The sequence below is a fragment of the Cetorhinus maximus genome, chromosome 17, assembly GCF_964194155.1.
Source record: "Cetorhinus maximus chromosome 17, sCetMax3.hap1.1, whole genome shotgun sequence".
In the NCBI taxonomy this organism is placed as follows: domain Eukaryota; kingdom Metazoa; phylum Chordata; class Chondrichthyes; order Lamniformes; family Cetorhinidae; genus Cetorhinus; species Cetorhinus maximus.
The window spans coordinates 50,376,188-50,395,329 of NC_135895.1; the positions used below are offsets into that span (position 1 = coordinate 50,376,188).

At 40.3% G+C, this 19,142-nt stretch overlaps 1 protein-coding gene across 1 annotated transcript in view; it reads left to right on the forward strand.

Moving 5' to 3' along the window:
• The window catches only part of tm2d1 (TM2 domain containing 1), a 123,109-nt gene extending 104,195 nt beyond the window's left edge, over window positions 1–18,914 (forward strand). Inside the window, exons 6-7 of the mRNA XM_078561176.1 lie at window positions 1,866–1,997; window positions 15,151–18,914. Coding sequence (XP_078417302.1) covers window positions 1,866–1,976 — 111 coding nt within the window. The 3' untranslated portion in view covers window positions 1,977–1,997; window positions 15,151–18,914. The remainder of the gene's footprint in view (window positions 1–1,865; window positions 1,998–15,150) is intronic.
• Window positions 18,915–19,142: the final 228 nt, after the last annotated feature.

Here is a 19,142-nt window from a genome sequence, read left to right on the forward strand (position 1 = left end):
GATATGAAGTTATCTACTTTGGAAGGAGAAATAGAAAAGCAGTATATTGCTTTAAATTGTGAAAGTCTGGGAAATGTAAATATTCAGAGAGATCCGGGTGTCTGAATCACAGAAAGGTAGCATGCAGGTACAGCAAGCAATTAGGAAAGCAAATAGCATGTTAGCATTTATTACAAAGGGCTTGAAGTACGCAGGTAAAGAAGGCTTAATGCAATTGTATAGGGCCTGGTAAGACCACACCTGAAGGTATTGTGTATAGTTTTAGTCTCCTTACTGGAAGGATGTACCTGCCTTAGAAGGAGTGCAACAAATGTTCACTATACTGATTCCTGGGATGACTGGCGTGAACTATCAAGAGATTGAGTAGACTAGGTCTATATTTCATAGAAATTAGAAGGATGAGAGATGGCCTATAAAACTCTTAAGGGGATAGTCAGTGTAGATACTGGGAGGACATTTCCTGTGTCTGGGGAGACTAGAACTAGAGATTGCAATTTCAGAATAGGAGGGTTGGCCATTTAGAACAGAAATGAGAAATTTCTTCATTTAAAGGGTTGTCAGTATTTGGATTTTCCTACTGCAGAAAACTGTAGATGCTCAGTTGTTGAGCTTGTTCAAGTCAGATAAGGGAATCAAGGGATATGGTCATAGTGAGGGAAGGTGTAGCTGAGGTAGGAGCTCAACCATGATCTTATTGAATGCCTATTCCTGCTTCTATTTCTTATGTTTTGTTCTTATTCTTGGACCCAAGCCCATCAATCTATTGCCACTTTTGCTTTTTCTTTTAACTTCTTTTCTCTTTACCTCTCCTAGACTTTTATTGTCGTGCCTTCTTTCACTTCTCTCTCAGGTACTCTGTATTCTCAAATCCCTTCCCCAACTCTTCAGTTTTCCTCAACCTTCCTGTTCTCTTGCTGCTGCCCCAGGCTAGACTCCCTGTTAGATAAGCCAACATCTTCCCTCTGTGCCTTTTTTGTTATTCTTTGATGGGCTCATCAGGGCACTAGCGTTGACTCATTATGTGCAGAAACTCCACTTGCCCCATCCACTTTCTCATCAGCTTACCCACCCATTGCGGCCTCTGGGTATTAACCTTGTCTAGCTTCTTCCTCTTCATCTCACCCCTCCCACTGCTGACGCTGTTGACTCTGTCAGGGTTTCAGCTCTCTCCACCCCTCTATGCATCTTCCTCCAGAATATCCATTCACTTGTGATCAAGGTCGTTGCCATCCACGAACTTATTGTGGATGCTTAGATCAAACATCTTGGCCTTAACGTAATCTTGGCTGAGGGATGATGACAACTTGCCCCTAAATGAAGTCTTCCTACCTGGTAAATCTTCCACCACTCTCCTTGTCGAGGATGGGGGTGTGGTGCTCAACATCAGATCACTCCTTGCCCTGACCTCCTCCTCTCTGGCACTTTCTCCTCCTTTGAGCATCTTGCCTAGTTCCATCCCTTTCACCCCTCTTTCAAAATCATCGTTCTGTACTGTCCTCCCAGGAATGATAAATATTTTATCACCACAATTTCTTCACTGCCTTCCACCCTCAGCCTCTATAAGACCATAAGGCATAGGAGCAGGAGCAGGCCATTCGGCCCATCTACACTGAACGACTTCTCATCCTTGGTGATTTCAAGCTCCATGTCATGTTCTCTCTCCTCTGAGTTCACTGCGTATATGGAAAAATAAATATACAAAGTAACCCAGCACAAAATGGACACCCTACTATTAAATTAAGCTGTTTGATTGAAAACAGCTGTTTGAGGCCAGAAGTTAAGAGTTCTATATTTGGGATAATTGTTTGTAAGTGGTATGAAATTATTGGAATTGACTGTCCTCACTTTTTTTCAACTCTCTCTAGATTGTTGGACCTGCAGATGGCTCGAATTACATCATAGATTACTATGGAGCAAGACTCACAAGATTAGCAATAGACAATGATACATATAGAAAGACACAAATGGAACTGTGAGCCCTGAAATTTAAAATTCTGGTAGGTTTTCACTAGTAACCTTTTCACATTTTATTTTACATGGTTACCCCCAGTTAGAGTTCTTTTTCTTTACTTCTCATTGGGGATTATGCAAGACTTTGATTATTTTGGTTTATGATTAAGACCTGAACCATAGTTCGGATACCTACCATAAGAGAAAAAATGTTCTTTGTAAAGTGTTGAAAGTGACTGATAGTTAATGTCCTCGGAGAATTTGGGAACATTTATGTAAAATCCTTTTTGATAAAGGTGTAATCTAAACATCTTTAACAATGTAAATGTTGGCAAAAATCTGATTAAAATTCTGTTTTGCATAAGATAGTTAGAAATATATAGCAGAATTCTGTGAATACATTTGAAGGCTTTTCCAACAGTGAAATTTCTATTACTATCTTATGTTGCCAAAGGAATAACAACCATAGTTACAGAGGCTGAATTTTATCACCTCTTTGGGGATGCTGGAAGGCAGGAACGCTGACAAAATGACATGAGAAGGCTTCAGGTGGCATGCCCAATATCATCTTGCCACTATGCCACTTTGCAAGCAGTGTGAAATATGGCAGATGAGCTTCTCGCCCAACTGGGCCACATAAGCCAATTAAGGGCCACTTTCTGCCACTGCGGGCATTTTGCTTGTGTCAGGAAGGCCCGCTGCAACGTGGCAGCCTCTTGGTAGCCTCCCAGCCAGCAGGAGGGCGAGGGGATCCTTCTGCTTGGGCAATCTCTGATTCTCATTCTAAAATTAATCATGTAAGCAGTGACCCAGTACCACTGTATATTTATGACATGCAAATTAGTACTTGAAGTAGTGGGATGTGGACATATGCCTCTTTTCCACATGCTAAGTTCCTGATCTCATGTGAGTTATTGGCGGCTGAGAGCTGGGTTCTTGAGGTTGGAAATGTTGCCGCTGCTTAATTTAGTTACCTGGTTACAGAGCAGCCAGAGCTAGGAACAAATCATCAGCTCATTCTTGTTAAAAGATAGGAATTATAAATTACAATAAAACTGGCTATTATTAGCTCAATTGTACAGTTCATGTTATAGACTAAAAGTTCTGAATTGCTATGATGCATTATTTTTAATGCCAGTGTATAGAAATGAGCCATATACAAAGTCTTTCTAACCGGATTTCTCACAGCCAGCAAATCTTGGGAGAAGCAGCAGAGGGCACTCACAAACTGTTCACCAGACTTATTCTAAAGACAAAGGTTCCTTTTTCAATGTTAGCATACAATACTAGTGACTGGTTTTGCACCAGTTGGGTTCTTAACCAAGTACTGTGCGGAGAATTCTTATAAAATCATCCTTTGCGATCCCAGTTGAAATTAAACCTTGATCAGAACTGAAATCTATAGCTAAAGATAGAGGCCGTGGCTGTTTTGAGGCCCTGGTCTCGTTTGATTCGGTCTTGTTATGATCCTACACCAGACCCCAAGTTTTTGATAAGATCCAATTAGGGACCAATAACAACAGACAAAGCAATAACAGCAGGCAGACTCTTTCCAAACCATCCCCGTGACCATTGGAAAGAAAAGCAGAGCGACATAAATAGGAAAGGCCTTCCACCCAGACAGGACAATATAAATGAGGGTGCAAGAACTCCTCCTGCAGCCTGAAACTTACCCCTTGGAGGGCATGGCACTATGTATGTCCGAGCCAGACAAACTCCCAGAGAGCTTTCAAAGTTTTGTCCTTTCAGGAACAGTGTTCCCATCCCAAGATGTGAGCAAGTCCGTGGTACTGCTGCGGGCCACTCAATCCATAATGTTGGAGGGAAACATAAACCTACCCCCACCCCACCCCCGAGTCCTCCCTGAAGGCCAAGGCACTGATCAGAGGAGTGGGAGGAGGATCAGTACTTGTCCCCCTCCAGAGGGTTCATCTAGAGCATGACCTAGTTTCAGACCCTGTAACAGTTGGAATTGTCCCTAAGCTACCAGTAACAGGAATTGATTTCCTCCTCGAAAACGATTTGGCTGTCAGCAAAGTATTAGCTAGCGAAGAAAAAGAGGCCAAAATTAGCCAGAAGAGAGCGGAGAGCCGGTCGATGTTCTGAGGCCCTAAAAGGTGAAATGGAACCCATAACAATTGAGCGAGAGCTGTTTGAATTTAACAAGTCTGAAGCTAGGACAATAGAGTTAAAAGAGGTCAAGAAGGGCAAATAGAATAGAAAACAGACCCACCAGATATCCTAGAATTAAACAGGGACTAGAGAACCAGAGCAGGAAAAGAGATCGAGAGGAAGATGCCCCACGTAGTCAAAGGGCCTGAGGAAAGGCAAATTATTAAAGCAGGAAAGTAAAAGGTTACAGAATTGCCTGAAATATGGCTGGTAGAAGCCTTCTTTCCTAATTTAAATGGGGACCAAGGAAGTTCCCAAATAGAAGCAGAAAATATTGCTAAAAAGTGATTTTTTTTGTCAAAGCTTTTCGTCTTGCATTCATCAGGACAATTCGCAAGAAAATACCAATGTCAGGGGAAAAGCATATTTATATTGTTTGAGAAGAGAGTGCTGATAGGTTGGCAAGTGGACTCTGGACATTGCCATGGAAAGTGCACCAGTTGATTGTGAATTACAGTTAACTGCCAAGTGGCTTGACTCTGGTCAAGACATTGCCCTGGGGAATGAACCAGCAAATGACTGACACTTATTTTGTTAAGCTGAAACAGGCACATAATGTGAACATGTTCTTTCTGCCTGCAAAGAACAGGGCCCTGCATATAAATATATGTAGCTTCCAGTACATGCCATACTGCAAGCCCGACTCTCAATCTTAAATTGGTTGTCAGCTTAATTCTTAGCTTGCACATAGGCTGGACACTGAACCAGAATCCCTAAAAGGGGCCAAAATTGCCTTTAAAAACCCCAATCTCCTGGCAATCAGCCTGACTACAGTAATATAGAAGCAAAATACTGCGAATGCTGGAAATCTGAAACAAAAACAAAAATACCTGGAAAAACTTAGGTCTGACAGCATCTGCGGAGAGGAATACAGTTGACGTTTCGAGTCCGTATGACTCTTCATCAGAACTAAGGAAATAGAGAAATGAGGTGAAATATAAGCTGGTAGAGGGGGTGGGACAGGTAGAGCTAGATAGAGGGCCAGTGATAGATGGAGGCCAAGAAGAGACTGCCGAAGATGTCATAGATAAAAGGACCATGGGGTGTTGACGGTGGTGATATTATCTAAGGAATGTGCTAATGGGGACATTAAGGGTAGCAAGCAGGACAAGCTAGTGGTAGATAGCCCTAGTGGGGGTGGGGTGGGGGGAAGGGATCAAAATGGGCTAAAAGGTGGAGATAAAACAACAGATCGAAATAAATTTAAAAATAGGTGGGAAAAGAAAACTATATTTTGTTAAAAATGATAAATTATTGGAAAAAAGGGGATCGGAAAGAGGGTGGGGATGGAGGAGAGAGTTCATGATCTGAAATTGTTGAACTCAATATTAAGTCCGGAAGGCTGTAAAGTGCCTCGTCGGAAGATGAGGTGCTCATGTGCCTCCTGTGGAGCAGGAAGGTCACATGACCAAAGACTCTGGCTTTTTGAACAGTTTAATATTACCTTTCTGGGCTGTGCAGCCAGTCTGCTGTTTTAACATTCAACTAGCAGGCCACACAGAAGCAAGCACTGTCCAGGCTGGATCACCGGCCTATCTAAACTGACTCTGTTGGAAGATTTTGTGTCATTGCCTCCAAAACTGATGCAATCTCCGCATGCTTACTTCATCTTGCGACATCAACGCTACCTGAAAAAGTGAATCTTACAACATCGGTCCCCAGCCAGCCGACCATCAAATGCCTTTGTGAAGGACTTCCTCTTTGGACTCTGACTTTAAGACTCTGGAACTCACGTGAACCCAGTATTCAGTTTTTCTGCGCTCCTTGTACTGTAAACCCCCTTTTCTCTAACCTCCCCTTACTGTGTGAATGCGGAGTGGGAAGTTGTGAACACTCTTTTTTGCAGGTTTTGAATATGCACAATAAACTAACTTGTTGAGTTAATCTTAACTCAAGTTTACTGTGGGATTATTGGTCAAATTGAATCACAAAAACTGAGAGGTTTTGAAAATACACCACCACTTATCCATAAAAAAACAAACTAATTCAAACATCTTCTGTTTACAGACAGTTGGTAAGAGGAAAACACTGCTGGTTTGAACTGACCCCCTCCTGTCTGTAAAAATATGAATTAACAAGAAAACTGTGGTTGAACCCACAACACTACACAATAAATGGCAGATGTAACCAAGATAGATTTCATGGATTTCTCAACAACCCACCCAGACACCAGTAACACTCTGAGCCAACGAACCTTATTGAAATTCACAAGGGATTCCCATCTTCAACTTCGAAAATCTAACCTAGGAATTCTCTCCAAAAGTCACTCCAACTCAGATGGCATCATCGACAGCCCACCACAGGGTTTCAGTCTCATCTCCCGACATTCCGTTCCCCTGGATTCACGGGTCCGCACTCAAGCACCAACTCTCAAGTACAATTTCAATTCTCCGGCTGCACCATGCAAAACACTACTGCTTCAAAGGGGTACTTCTGTCCAACAGTCCACAACACAGAGTCACCAACCTTCGGCTGCCTTCTTGGGCCTTTAGGGCTTCCCCTGAGCTCTCTTTAATTACTAGGGCTTCCCATGAGCCCATTTCACTTAAAGTCTGCTACCCACAATCCTTTGCCTATTTTCTGACTTAACTGGGACCTCTTCCTGTCCCTGGATCCTGTCCAGGCCCCTTTTGGAACCTTTCCCTGTCCCTTTCCCTTTGAGACCTTTCCTGGCCCTCTTCCCTTTGGGACCTCTCCCTTCTCCTCTCTCCCTGGTCCCTGCCCGGGACACTTGCCGGCAATAATGCTCTGCTCCTGGACCCCGGCCCAAAGAACTCTAAACTGTCGAATTGCGCATGTGCAGCCCACGCCTGGTCTGCAGATGTGTGGAAATTCCGAGTTTGGTTGCGACTTGGAGTTCCCGACCTCCACTCTCCAACAAGGTAAATGAGGTTTTAAAAACTTATGAACTTGGATGTCAAATGGTCATTTCAAGGCAGCGTGCTAGTTTTAAACCACAGGAATGTTGGCTGGTTGAAATGTAATGGCAGTTGCAGATAGGCCCTGAGATTTGGAGGGCAAGGCTGAAAGGGGCAAGGTCAGGCTGGCAACAACCCACAGTATTTTGTGGAGCATGGAAGAGTACTTCTGGCCTCATAGAAATTAGTTGAATCTTGCCTTTCCGGAGTTTCTTCAGTTCTATGGCCTTTGGAATTGGCCAGAAGTGCACCATGTACTATTCAACCAATGCCACCCTGAGATGACAATTGGGGTCCAATGTAAGTTGTAGGACTCCAATTTGGAGGTCAAGAAGAATCTATGGCCTAAAAAACAGGCAGGTAGTCTGGCTGATCAGTGGTAGGGTCCTGTAGGTATCATAGCAGGATGATCATTGGGGTTACTGGGGTGGTTACTGGTATTAGAATCATATCTCTCAAGGTTGAATTTTTCTTTTACAAAATGGAAGGACATGGCATGATCTGGACATTTGGATGTTAACCTGGAATTTTTTTTAAAACAAGGTCATAAGTTCACTTTGGAACTGTCAGCAAGCAGGCCTCTTCCAAGAAATCACCTGACTTTTATGGTACTTGAGGTAGATCTGGCTGTTTGTTTTGAACTACAATGACTTAAATTGATGGAGAAAAAAACTGAAAAGGAAGTTTTGTAACTTGCTGGAAATCACTGGGGTGAGAGGGATAAAACTTAAGTGTGAACCGGCTTATTTTTAAGGCAGTCTTGTTGGGGAACAAGCTGAGGAAGGAAGGCTATCTTAACTAGCTCCCTCTCTCTACCCTGCCTAAAATTGTGTGTGGCTATCAACCTGTAGTCAGAGAACCCTCATCTGAATGTAACCAATCTGCATTTGTATCTGCAAAGTTGAGACCAGTCAGTGAGAATTTCGAGACATCCACCGGGACCAGCTTCACACAAGGGAACTACACGTCGACAGCGTTGAGACCCTGCAGACTTTATCCTTTATTTTATAATGCCCATCCTCCAAAGCCCATCTCTGCATAGAGACTCTCTCTGTTTGTCCTTTGTTTGTCTGTGTATATGTTGGGGGAATTCTTTAGGAAGAGATAGATAGTTATACTTCCTGATTAGAATTGTGTGTTAACTAGTACTTGCAATTTGTCAAAAGAGATGTTTTGTTTTAAAATAATCATTCTGCATTTTTTTTAAAGAAGCCTGGTCAGGGTCTCTTTTCTTTAGGGTACTAGAGCTATAGGCACACAATTGGCCTTTTCAGTGAGAAAATTAAACATTTAAATTAATGGTATGGCCTGCAGAGTAGTGGGGCTTGATAATTCGCACACTCCTCCCATCCCGGTCGTAGGACTACTGATCCTGTTTTGAGACTATTACCACCATTGGTGCTGATTTCAGCAGATTTAAATGTGATTTTTTCTTTGTAATGTACAGTTTTATTAAACCATGGAATAGAAATACATGATTAATGTAAAATTTAAATGAAAGTGTTGAGAATACTTTTTACTTATAATGATTTTGTGCAGAATATTACTGACATTTAACCTTACACATAAGATCCATGCAAATCAGACCAGTTAATAGTTTGCTTAGCTATAACTTTGCATTTCCTTTGTGTTCCAGTATCCAAGACTTACACCGGACCTTAACATGCATCAGTAGATAATCTGATGGACGTTATTTTAAAACCACCAATAATCCTTTTAAATGGGTTAACACCCAAAATAAATAATATCTATCAGAAAATCTTGCCTCCAATGCACCTATATTTGTCAGCGAAATTGCCTTGTACTTATAGTCCCATATTTTCACTTTTGCTGCAGTTCATTCGTATAATGCTACAATCATGCTGGTAGTACGCTTTCTTTTGGGGCAGCTAATCTTGCTGCAGTACAGTTACTGAATGGTTCATCCTGTATGTTGGAACAATATATTTGTATTATCAGATGACCAGATCATTTTTTTTTATATTGATTGAGGGATGAAGGACACCAGGCATAACTCTTCTGCTCTTCTTTGAAATAGTGCCATGGGATTTTACAACCACCCAAGCAGCCGGATGGAGGCTTTGGTTTAAGGTTTTATCCAAAAGAGGGCACCATCAACTTTGCAGCACTAACTTAGTACTGCACTGGAGTGTCAGCTTGATGTTTATGCTAAAGACCTAGAGTGGGATGTGAACCCAGAACCTTGTGATTCAGAGGCGAGAGTGCTATCAACTGAGCAAAGGCTGGCACCTGTTTCTGCTTCTAATGGGCCCACATATACTTTAATTAATCTGTTCCTATTTATATACCTAGGGAAACATTTATAATAAGTTTTATGTCTCTTGCTAGCCTACTCTCATATTCTCCTTTCTCTTTCCTTATCAATTTCTTAGTCCTCCATGCTGAATTCTAAAATCTTCAGGCAACACAAGCTTCTTCCTTTGATTTAATACTATCTTTAACTTCTTTTGATAGCCATGTTTGGACCACTTTTTCTGTGGGACTTTGGTGCCTTAAAGGAATATATATTTGTTGCAAATTATGTATTAATTCTTTAAATGCTACCATTTTTGTCTCTCATCATATCCTTTAAAGCAATTTCCAATCTGCCTTAGCCAACTCTCCCCTCATGTCTATGTATTTTTTGTAGACACGAGCTTTGGATTTAACAAAATTGCTTTCAAACTCAATATAAAATTCTATCATATAGTGAAGACTTTTCCCTAAAAGCTGCTTTCCTACAAGGTTATTAATTAACCTTTTCCTTTTGCAGAATACTAAATCAAAAATACCCTTTCCCGAGTTGGCTCCCCGATATACCGATCTTGAGAACAATTGTGCATAGTTTCCATGAACTGTGCTCCACACTATCACGGCAAATTTGATTTGCCCCATCTCTGTGAAGCTTAAATACTATACTATACCCCTTCAATACTATATTACCTTTACGTTTGAACATACGAAATAGGAGCAGGAGTAGGCCATTCGGCCCCTCGAGCCTGCTCTGCCATTCAATAAGATCATGGCTGATCTGTTTGTGTTTTAGATTCCACATTCCCGTCTACCCCCCATACCCCTATGATTCTCTTGCCTAACAAGAATCTATCTACCTCTGCCTTAAAAATATTCAATGACCCCCACCTCCACCACATTCTGAGGCAGTGTTCCAGAGTTGCACAACCCTCTGAGAGAAAAAAATTCTCCTCATCTCTGTCCTAAAAGCACAACCCCTAATTTTAAAACAGTGCCCCTAGTTCTGGACTTGCCCACAAGAGGAAACATTCTTTCCACATCCACCTTGTCAATACCGTTCAGGATCTTATATACTTCATTCAAATCATCCCTCACTCTTCTAAACTCCAGTGGAAACAAGCCCAGTCTGTCTAACCTTTTCTCATAAGACAACCCGCTCATTGTAGGTATCAATCTAGTAAACAACCTCTGAACTGCCTGTAATGCATTTACATCCTTCCTTAAATAAGGAGACCAAAACTGCATACAATATTCGAGATGTGAGCTCACCAATGCCCTGTATAACTGAAGCATTACAACCTATACATGTATGTTCAATTCCCCTCGTAATAAAGGAAAGCATTTCATTAGCCTTCTTAATTCATTGCTGTAACCTGCATACTAACGTTTTGTGACCCATGCATGAGAGCACCGTTATCCCTCTGCACCTCAGAATTCTGCACCCATTCTCTGTTTAAGTAATACTCTGCTTTTTTATTCTTCCTGTCAAAGTGAACAACTTCAGATTTTCCTACGATATACTCCATCTGCCAGATTTTTGCCTGTTCACTCAACCTATCTATATCCATCTGCAACCTCCTTATGTCCTCTTCACAATGTACTTCCCTACCCATCTTTGTGTCATCTGCAAATTTAGCTACCATGCCTTTGCTCCCCTCATCTAAGTCATTGATTTAAAATGTAAAAGATTGAGGACTTCATTCGTCACATCCTGCCAATCAGAAAGAGATCCATTTATGCATACTCTCTGTTTTCTGCCAGCCAGCCAATCTTCTATTCATGCTAACATGTTATCCACTACACCATGAGCTTTTATTTTCCACAAAAACCTTTGATGTAGCACTTTATCAAATGCTTTCTGGAAATCCAAGTACAGCACGTCTACAGGTCCCACCTTTATCCACAGCACATGTTACTCCTTCAAAGAAGTCATAGGGGAATGTTCCACATAGTTGCCCTTATCTAAGTTTAAAATACTAGTCTTAGACCCACTCTTCTCCCTTTCAAACTGAATGTAAAATTCAATCATATATGGTCGCTCCTACCTAGGGGCACCTTTACTGTGATGTGATTAATTAATCCTGTTACATTACACAATGCCAAATGTAATACAACCTGCTCTCTGGTTGGTTCCAGAACATGCTGCTCTAAAAACCTATCTTGAAAGCTTTCTATGAACTCCTCGTCCAGGCTACTACCGCAAGTCTGATTTTTCCAGTTTATATGTAGATTAAAATCCCTATGCCATTTTGTACATGGCTCAGGTAATAATCCAGGGATTATTACCTTTGAGGCTCTGCTTCTTAACTTGGTACTTAGCATCTCATACTGACTATGCAGAACCTTCTTGTCCTGTCTGTCGTTGGTACCTACATAGACCACGACGACTGGATTCCCCCTGTCCCACTGCAAGTTTCTCTCCAACCCTGAGCAAATGTCCTCCACTGGGCAGGCAACACAGCCTTCTGGAGTCTTGCTCTTTACTGCAGAGAACAGTGTCAACCCACCTCACTAAACTATCTCCTACTACCACTACGTTCCTGTTTACCCCCACCCTCCCCCAAACCGCTTCCTGTACCATGGTGCCATAGCCAGCCTGCTCATACACCTTGCAGACCTCACTTTCGTCCTCACTGGTTGTGAGCACCTCACAAACCTCTTTGACAGTTGGAAGTCTGAGGCTCCTCCACTACTGTCTGCTCGGTCCCATTACCTGCCTCACTCATAGTCACATCCTTATGTCCCTCGCTGCTGACCAAAACAGACAACCCTCCTCTAAGAGGCGTAACCTCTTCTAAGAGGTATTTCGCCCCCCCCCCCAACGCCATGTTGCACAGTGTCTGCAGTTCAGTGTCCAGATCAATAATCCTGATCCGGAATTCAGATGATTACACTATCTGCAGACGTGTTTGTCATGGATCACCTTAACGTCCAAAAACCCACATTCCACAGCTGCAACTTAACACCTATCCTACCATTTTTACTTATGTTATTTAATTAATTTAATTTAATTACTCACTTAATTAACGTAGAGGCCAGCATTTTCCTGTCGGCGATTTGGGGGTGGGGCCCGCTCGCCGACGGGAAAATGACACGGAATGATGTTGGGAGGAACCCCTGACATCACCCCGGCCCCTTTAAATTTTTAGGAAGGCAGGCGGACAACGAAATCAGCTGTCTGCCCGCCTACCTGTCAATGGCCAATTAAGGCCATTGAGAGGGCCATTAAGATCATTAAAGACCTGCCCGTCCAACCTTAAGGCTGGCGGGCAGGCCAGGAGCCCCAGTGGGCTCCTGATAATACATGAAACCTCATCCACTGGCGGGATGAGGTTTCATGTCCGTTTTTAAAATGTTTAATAAAGTTTATGTTGTTTTTATTAACATGTCCCATCTCGTGTGACATTGTCACATGAGAGGGAATTGTTAATAATATTTTTATTTTTCTATTTTTTAACTTTTGTGCACTGTCACTAATCTCCCTGAGACAGCACCTAGTCTCAGGGAGCAGTGCGCTCTTTCGTGCGCATGCGCGAAAGAGCACACTTTGACAGCTGGGGATTCCCTTCCCCCCCCCGCACAGGTAGCGCATTGTGCTTCCCAACGGGCAGGCCGCTGGGTGGGCCTTAATTGGCCCACCCACTCAAAATGTCTGTGGTCCCCGTTTCGGCGGTGGGGGTCGGCTGTCCGCCCGCCGCCGAGCCGGTGGGGGCCCGCACGGCCACCAAGGGCAAAATTCTGCCCAGAATAATTCCTATGCATGCCACATCTCTTCCCCCATGCACCAGACTCCCACATGAACCTAATTTTCTACTCACTCAGTCCCCATCTGACTTTGGTGTAGTCGCCTGTATGCTTGCACACCCCTTACTGTCTGTGATTTGAAAAGCCTGCCTCTTTTTTTAAGACCTTCTGATGAGTCACTAGCTAGTTTAGCTTCCTGCAACAGTAATTTACAGTAAGTAAGTATTTGGATATTGAACAACAAAACTTTAGCTTTTATGGTATGTGTGTTTTAATGCAGTGGTGCTCAAACCGAGGGTATGGTAAGGGGGACAAGATAAAGGACAAGTGAAGTATTTAAGATATAGACTGGGATATGTTGCAGGAATCTTACAGTAGATAGGATAGCACTATGTAAGTTTCAAACTACTGCTGTGAGGCAACAGAATAACAGACCAAAAATTGCTGCAATGGCAGCTTTGATGGCAGATATTTTGCACTGACCAATGACATTGCACTATATTGACATTCTAGATTGCTGGAACATCAATCCAACAGCAGTACAGCGATGTTGATGTCACATTTGGGATCTTGTGAACATAGTACCCTTTGTTTTACCTCCTTAACCAATGAAAGAAAAGGATAGAGAAAGAAATAGAAAGACAGTGTAGGGCATTGGGTGAATTAGACAGTAAGAGAAATAGAGGGGATAAAGGAGAAATGAGACAAAGACAAACTCAGAGAAAAAAATAAACTTTAAATTTAAACAAGCAGAAGAGGACATTGTAATCCAGTTGTGTTTGCGAATTACTGCGTTAGTCCTTGAGAAGTTAATGAGTGAACGACAGGGTAAGTGTGCAAAATATACAAACAATCTTGACACATGAAGTAAAGAACTATCCATCATGATTAGGAACAGTGGAACACCCACAGGGTACACTATTGCATTGCTTTCATATGAATATATTGCTAACTTCAAGGTCCATCTAATTCACCTTTTACCATCCCAGGAGTCACATAATACAATAATAATAGAATTGTGGACTAATTATTGCATTCAATTTCCCATCAGTTAGCCTCAAACAGACCAGATAGGAGTAAAACCCTTGTGTTGAAGAAATTTTGAACCATAGCTTCAAGGTCACTTTTTTTCCTCTCTTTTGAATGAGTGGTCCCCTGCTGCGTGTCAATATAACTTTGTATCCTGAAAATTATTGCCATCTAACAATAACGGGCGTGTGGTTAGCAGGGCTGGCACAAGAAAATGTTGCCAAGACAGTTAAAAAGACACTCAACCTCTAGGTACAATTCACTGCCTGCTGGTGTGAAACTTCACAGCTTCATTCTTCCCTTTCTGGGCCTCCAAGATTGAGTGTCAGGTCAGGACCATGAATCACATCTTCAACAGAGTCCTATATGATATTAATTACAGCCCTAAGTTGCTGTGATGGGAATAATTAGGAATAACATGTAAACCCAACAATTCCTCAATCGCAATTCAATGGAGCCTCACAACAAAAAGGTACTTTTACCAGCTTTGGTGTTCTAGCAGTGAAGCAGTGCATATTGTCCAGCAATTTGATGAGAATCAAATTCCTCATTTAATTTTTCAACTAACTAATGATGGTAAGAACTTTTGATGTGTCATTGCAATGAAGTGACTTCCTGGAATTTTCTGGCCCAACAATAGAAATGGAAATAGGGGCTGCAACGGGGAGCAAAGCCTCTTACTACCTGATGATTTACTGTAGCTGATGGTTTACTGTAGCTGGGTGTGTGATCCACTGCAGGAAGTTGATGCATAGGATTTAAATTTGTTTACACAGTATTGTGCTAAACCTTCTCTTCCAAAATGTGCATGATACTGGATACACTTCATAATGCACAATAAAGCATACATAGTGTATTCATATTTCCCCCTCTCTGCTTCTGATCTATGTTGTTTTCTCAAAAACGAGTGCAGCTATCGAGTTTAGTTGTGGTGTGCATTGACTCTGCATTTATTTACCCAATTCAAGTCTGATCCCACAGCTATGTTTTGCTGTCCATTTGGCTTTTGTTGACTGAATTGAATCTGATACCTTTAAGTTATAAATTGGCATAGAGACAAACATTGTCCATCCTTAATTCACAGAGGAAGCCCATCAAGGAAACAAAGGAACAACATGAACGTTGCAAGGACGGCAGTGGCAAAAACTTTGGACAACCTGATTGTTCTTAAATCTCCACTCAATGATTGGTGTGGATGTGACAAACAACAGGCTCTGAAGCGTTTTGAACAGGAATTAACCAGCTGCTTTTCTGCAGTGATGAAAACCTGGCAACCATCAGTATGGTTGTAAATAGCTGGGTCAAACTGGCGACACTGTAACTAAATCAATATGCATGTGCAGCCTATATGTATCTTTCTAAAATGCTGATTTTAAAAAAAAATTTATAAATATGTTCGATATAATTCTGTTCATGATGGCTATATGCTACTTATACATGTGAACTGATGTACTTCATTGCTTTGTCACAGCTAGGGTGTCCAAATATCTCCCAATCACCGTATTTCATAACATGTTGATTTCTACAAAATTTTAACAAATTCTCTTGAAATGGCATCTCTGTGCAGTATTGCTCTCTGTTCTGTAGCTCATTAATATTCTGAAATGTATTAGATTGTTAAGATTGCAGGTGTCAAATTTGGCTTTCACACCTCTGAACCAATTTGAGCACATTATCTCAACTTCCGTATTGAGGGAATAATGTTCTGTCGGAAAGGCCATCTTTCATATGAGACATTAAACCAAGGTAGACGTCAAAAATCCTATGCCATTATTTGAAGAAGAGGAGTTCTCCCCAGTTGTCAGTCCAAAATTTATCCCTCACCCATCATCACTAAAACAGATTTTCTGGTCGTTATAGCTAATTTTTATGATCTTGTTGTTAACCTGGTTGCCTAATTTCCCTACATTACAACAGTGACTACACTTCAGCGATACTTCATTGGCTGAATAGTTCTTTGAGACATCCTGAGGTTGGGAAAGGCCCTACATAAATGCAAGTTTGTTTTCTCTTTTAATGTTTGCGTTTACTTCAGTATTATAGGAAGCTGATAGATTGTTTGGTATTAATTTTTAGTGGAATTTGGCTCAAAAAGGAGAAAATTGTCAATACTTTTTTTGTTAAAGTTGTATCATTGTCTATATTGTTTTGCTTTTTTCTCCTTTTATCATGATTTTATGTTGTCATTATTTATGGTGGTGGTGGTGGTGGTAGAAGCTTCCTCAAAGTAATGCCAATGTTTATTTAAAATTTTGGCAAATTGCACATGGAAGTCTTAAACTAAAAGCCAGGGAAGAGTATCAGGCTGTAGAAAGATGCTAATTAGGTAATAAAGAATACTTGATAGGTGTAATGTCAGAGTGGAGAGAATTGTCGAGCCCAGCATGAGTCAGTGCCTGGATTCCTGGAATCAATTAAATGATATTGACAGTATCTATAATACCACAGCATTCCAAGGCAAGTAATAGAGACAGAATATTGCTGGATATTTGCAAAAGGATGTAATATTTTTTGCAACTCAACTATATGAGAATTTGTGCTTCTAATTATAAAGTATGCCTCAGAAGCAAGGCCTCAGAGTTGTTCACAAAAAATGGACAGATTTAGTGAATGCAATGCCCAAATATGGATTAAAAAATCCTATAATTCTATGTAGTAATTACAAAAACCTGTAGGCCTAATTTATAAACATGTGGAACTGTGGTGTTTTGAGAATCATATTGCAGTTAAACCTCAGAATTCTGTGTAATAAACATGAGCACATTAGACACTGGAAAACAATAGTCTTGTTCATAAATCAAAAATGTACAATGAATACAGTTGAAATAACACAAAGAAAATTTTTTAAACTACGAGAGCAATAATAGACATAAAAACTATTTGGTAAAAGTCATCAATTGCATCCCTTGAGACTACAATCATGCTGCATTATTTCTTGTCTTTTCATCATAAATCACACCCGTGCTTCTGCATTACACCTCCTCTGGTTAATCACTATAAGAGAGGTCTTGTATGGCTTCATTCTTACCTGCCCAAGAACAGCAGAATCTCTTCACCAATGGATTTTCCTTCCAGCAACGTATGTACATCTATAGTATGCCTCAAGGTTTCATCCTGGGCCCCCTCCTATTTCCGTCACTTACACTTTGTCTCTTGGAAGCATCATCCTTAGACATGGAGTCATTTCAATCTTCTAAACTTTACAAATATAGCAGGATATTGCAGTCATTTGCAATGTAAATTTTGATTTGCCAACTCATCTGTGAACATGAACATTTATTCTGTAGTGTATAGATGATCAGACAGAAAGATTTGCCTTTTTGATATTGGAATTTTCACATTGCATGTTTTGAAACAGGGAATTTTAAATAGTTTGCTGCTTATTTTATTACAATTTTATTACAATTTTAACTTTGGACTCCTCCCTGAAGACTAATACATCCTTGTTAATACATCCTGATGTTCAGGTGGCTGTATAACTGTTCAAGTTTTACTTCTGATTTGAAGTTTTTTGGAAGTTATAGATTAGTCATAATTCAGTGATCTAACTTAGTCACTGGAGGCAATAATTCCCAGTTTAGTCCCAGGTTCTTGGAATTTAATTAAAATATCAGAGAAGTATCATAAAATGCACTGTCCACAATTGCCTTGCAGTATATGAAAATTTATTATTATCGCAAAATATTTGTATACCATCAGTAAGATTCATTAATATCTTCTGTATTTTTGACTTCCTGTGGAACTCAATGAAAATTAGCTATTAGTTCTCAAAAAATAAGGTTATTATAACTTTGTTTTTTAGTACAAGGCTTTTAGTGAAAATAAAGTAAAAACCAGGGAATAACTATATTTCATTGTGCGCACACCACATTTTGGGAGAAATTGAATTTGCCTTAGAAATCAAACAAATATTAATGATTCCAAGATGGTGATCCTTACTCTCAGTGTTTACAATGTGATTTATTAGCTGACATTCAAACAATTTATCATTATTTGGTTTCTGGTTCCACCCATTCCCCAGAAGAAAACAATTTGAAGCATTCCAGTTAATAACTTCTAATTTTAGAGGGAACAGCAGAGGATAAGTTACTGAGGAGAATTATGTCGGTTTTATATTTCTATGTTGTGAATCATTTCATTACCTGTGTAAGCTATGGAGAAGTAATGTTAAATATTACACATATTGGTAACAATTGAACAATAATAACTGTTTTTGTTGTGACTTAGCTGTATTATGTTTCAAATCAATTCTTCTAACCCATGGAGCAATAGTTAAAAAAGAAACATTCTCTTTCCTAATCTGTTTTACATATTGGCAAAATGTAATACATAAAGTTTATTTGTCTAATAGGTTACATTATCTATTTAATCTTATACCCAAAGCTTCCTTTACATCTATCAATTTGGGTCTCTGAATTCTTGAAGAGCAATTTTATTGGTGTGAGCAACTGGCTTCATCAGCTTAAGTCTTTGATGCTGATCAGAAGGTATTAATGATTTTAAAATTGAAGACAAAATGGATACTACTGTTATGTGGAACATAGAAGTATAGGTTTATTCTAGAACTCTCCAATGCTGGCTATGGACCCACCGAATCTCATACTAACTGCAGCACAGGATTGTGGTCCTTGAGAATTTTGCATTCAACTTGAGTAATTATGGAAACAGTAACAACCAAAGTGTTCAAATATAAAAGCAAGAAGTTGCAGCAACATGTCTACAGTGTACTATGTCCACAACTTGTTGCACATGCAAGAAATGAATTAATTGGAAAGGGAGAAAGTCAACGATGATAAATCGTTGTGAACTAAACATATGCAAACATTAAATAAAAATATATTGTTTCTGCACTCTTGGAGTAATTTTTCTTTTGTGCAAGTGTAGGCGAAAGTTATGCAAAACACTTAAAAAGAAACATACAAAAGAGCCTGGCCTTAATCCGGGAACTCTTGCACTTTAACCCTGAGACATTATTTACCAATGTGAATCTTGATGAGCTTATGTCAATGAAAGGTAATTTTTAAAATTTCACTAACAGTTATTCTCTATATTACATAAAGACTGGAAGGTATTGTA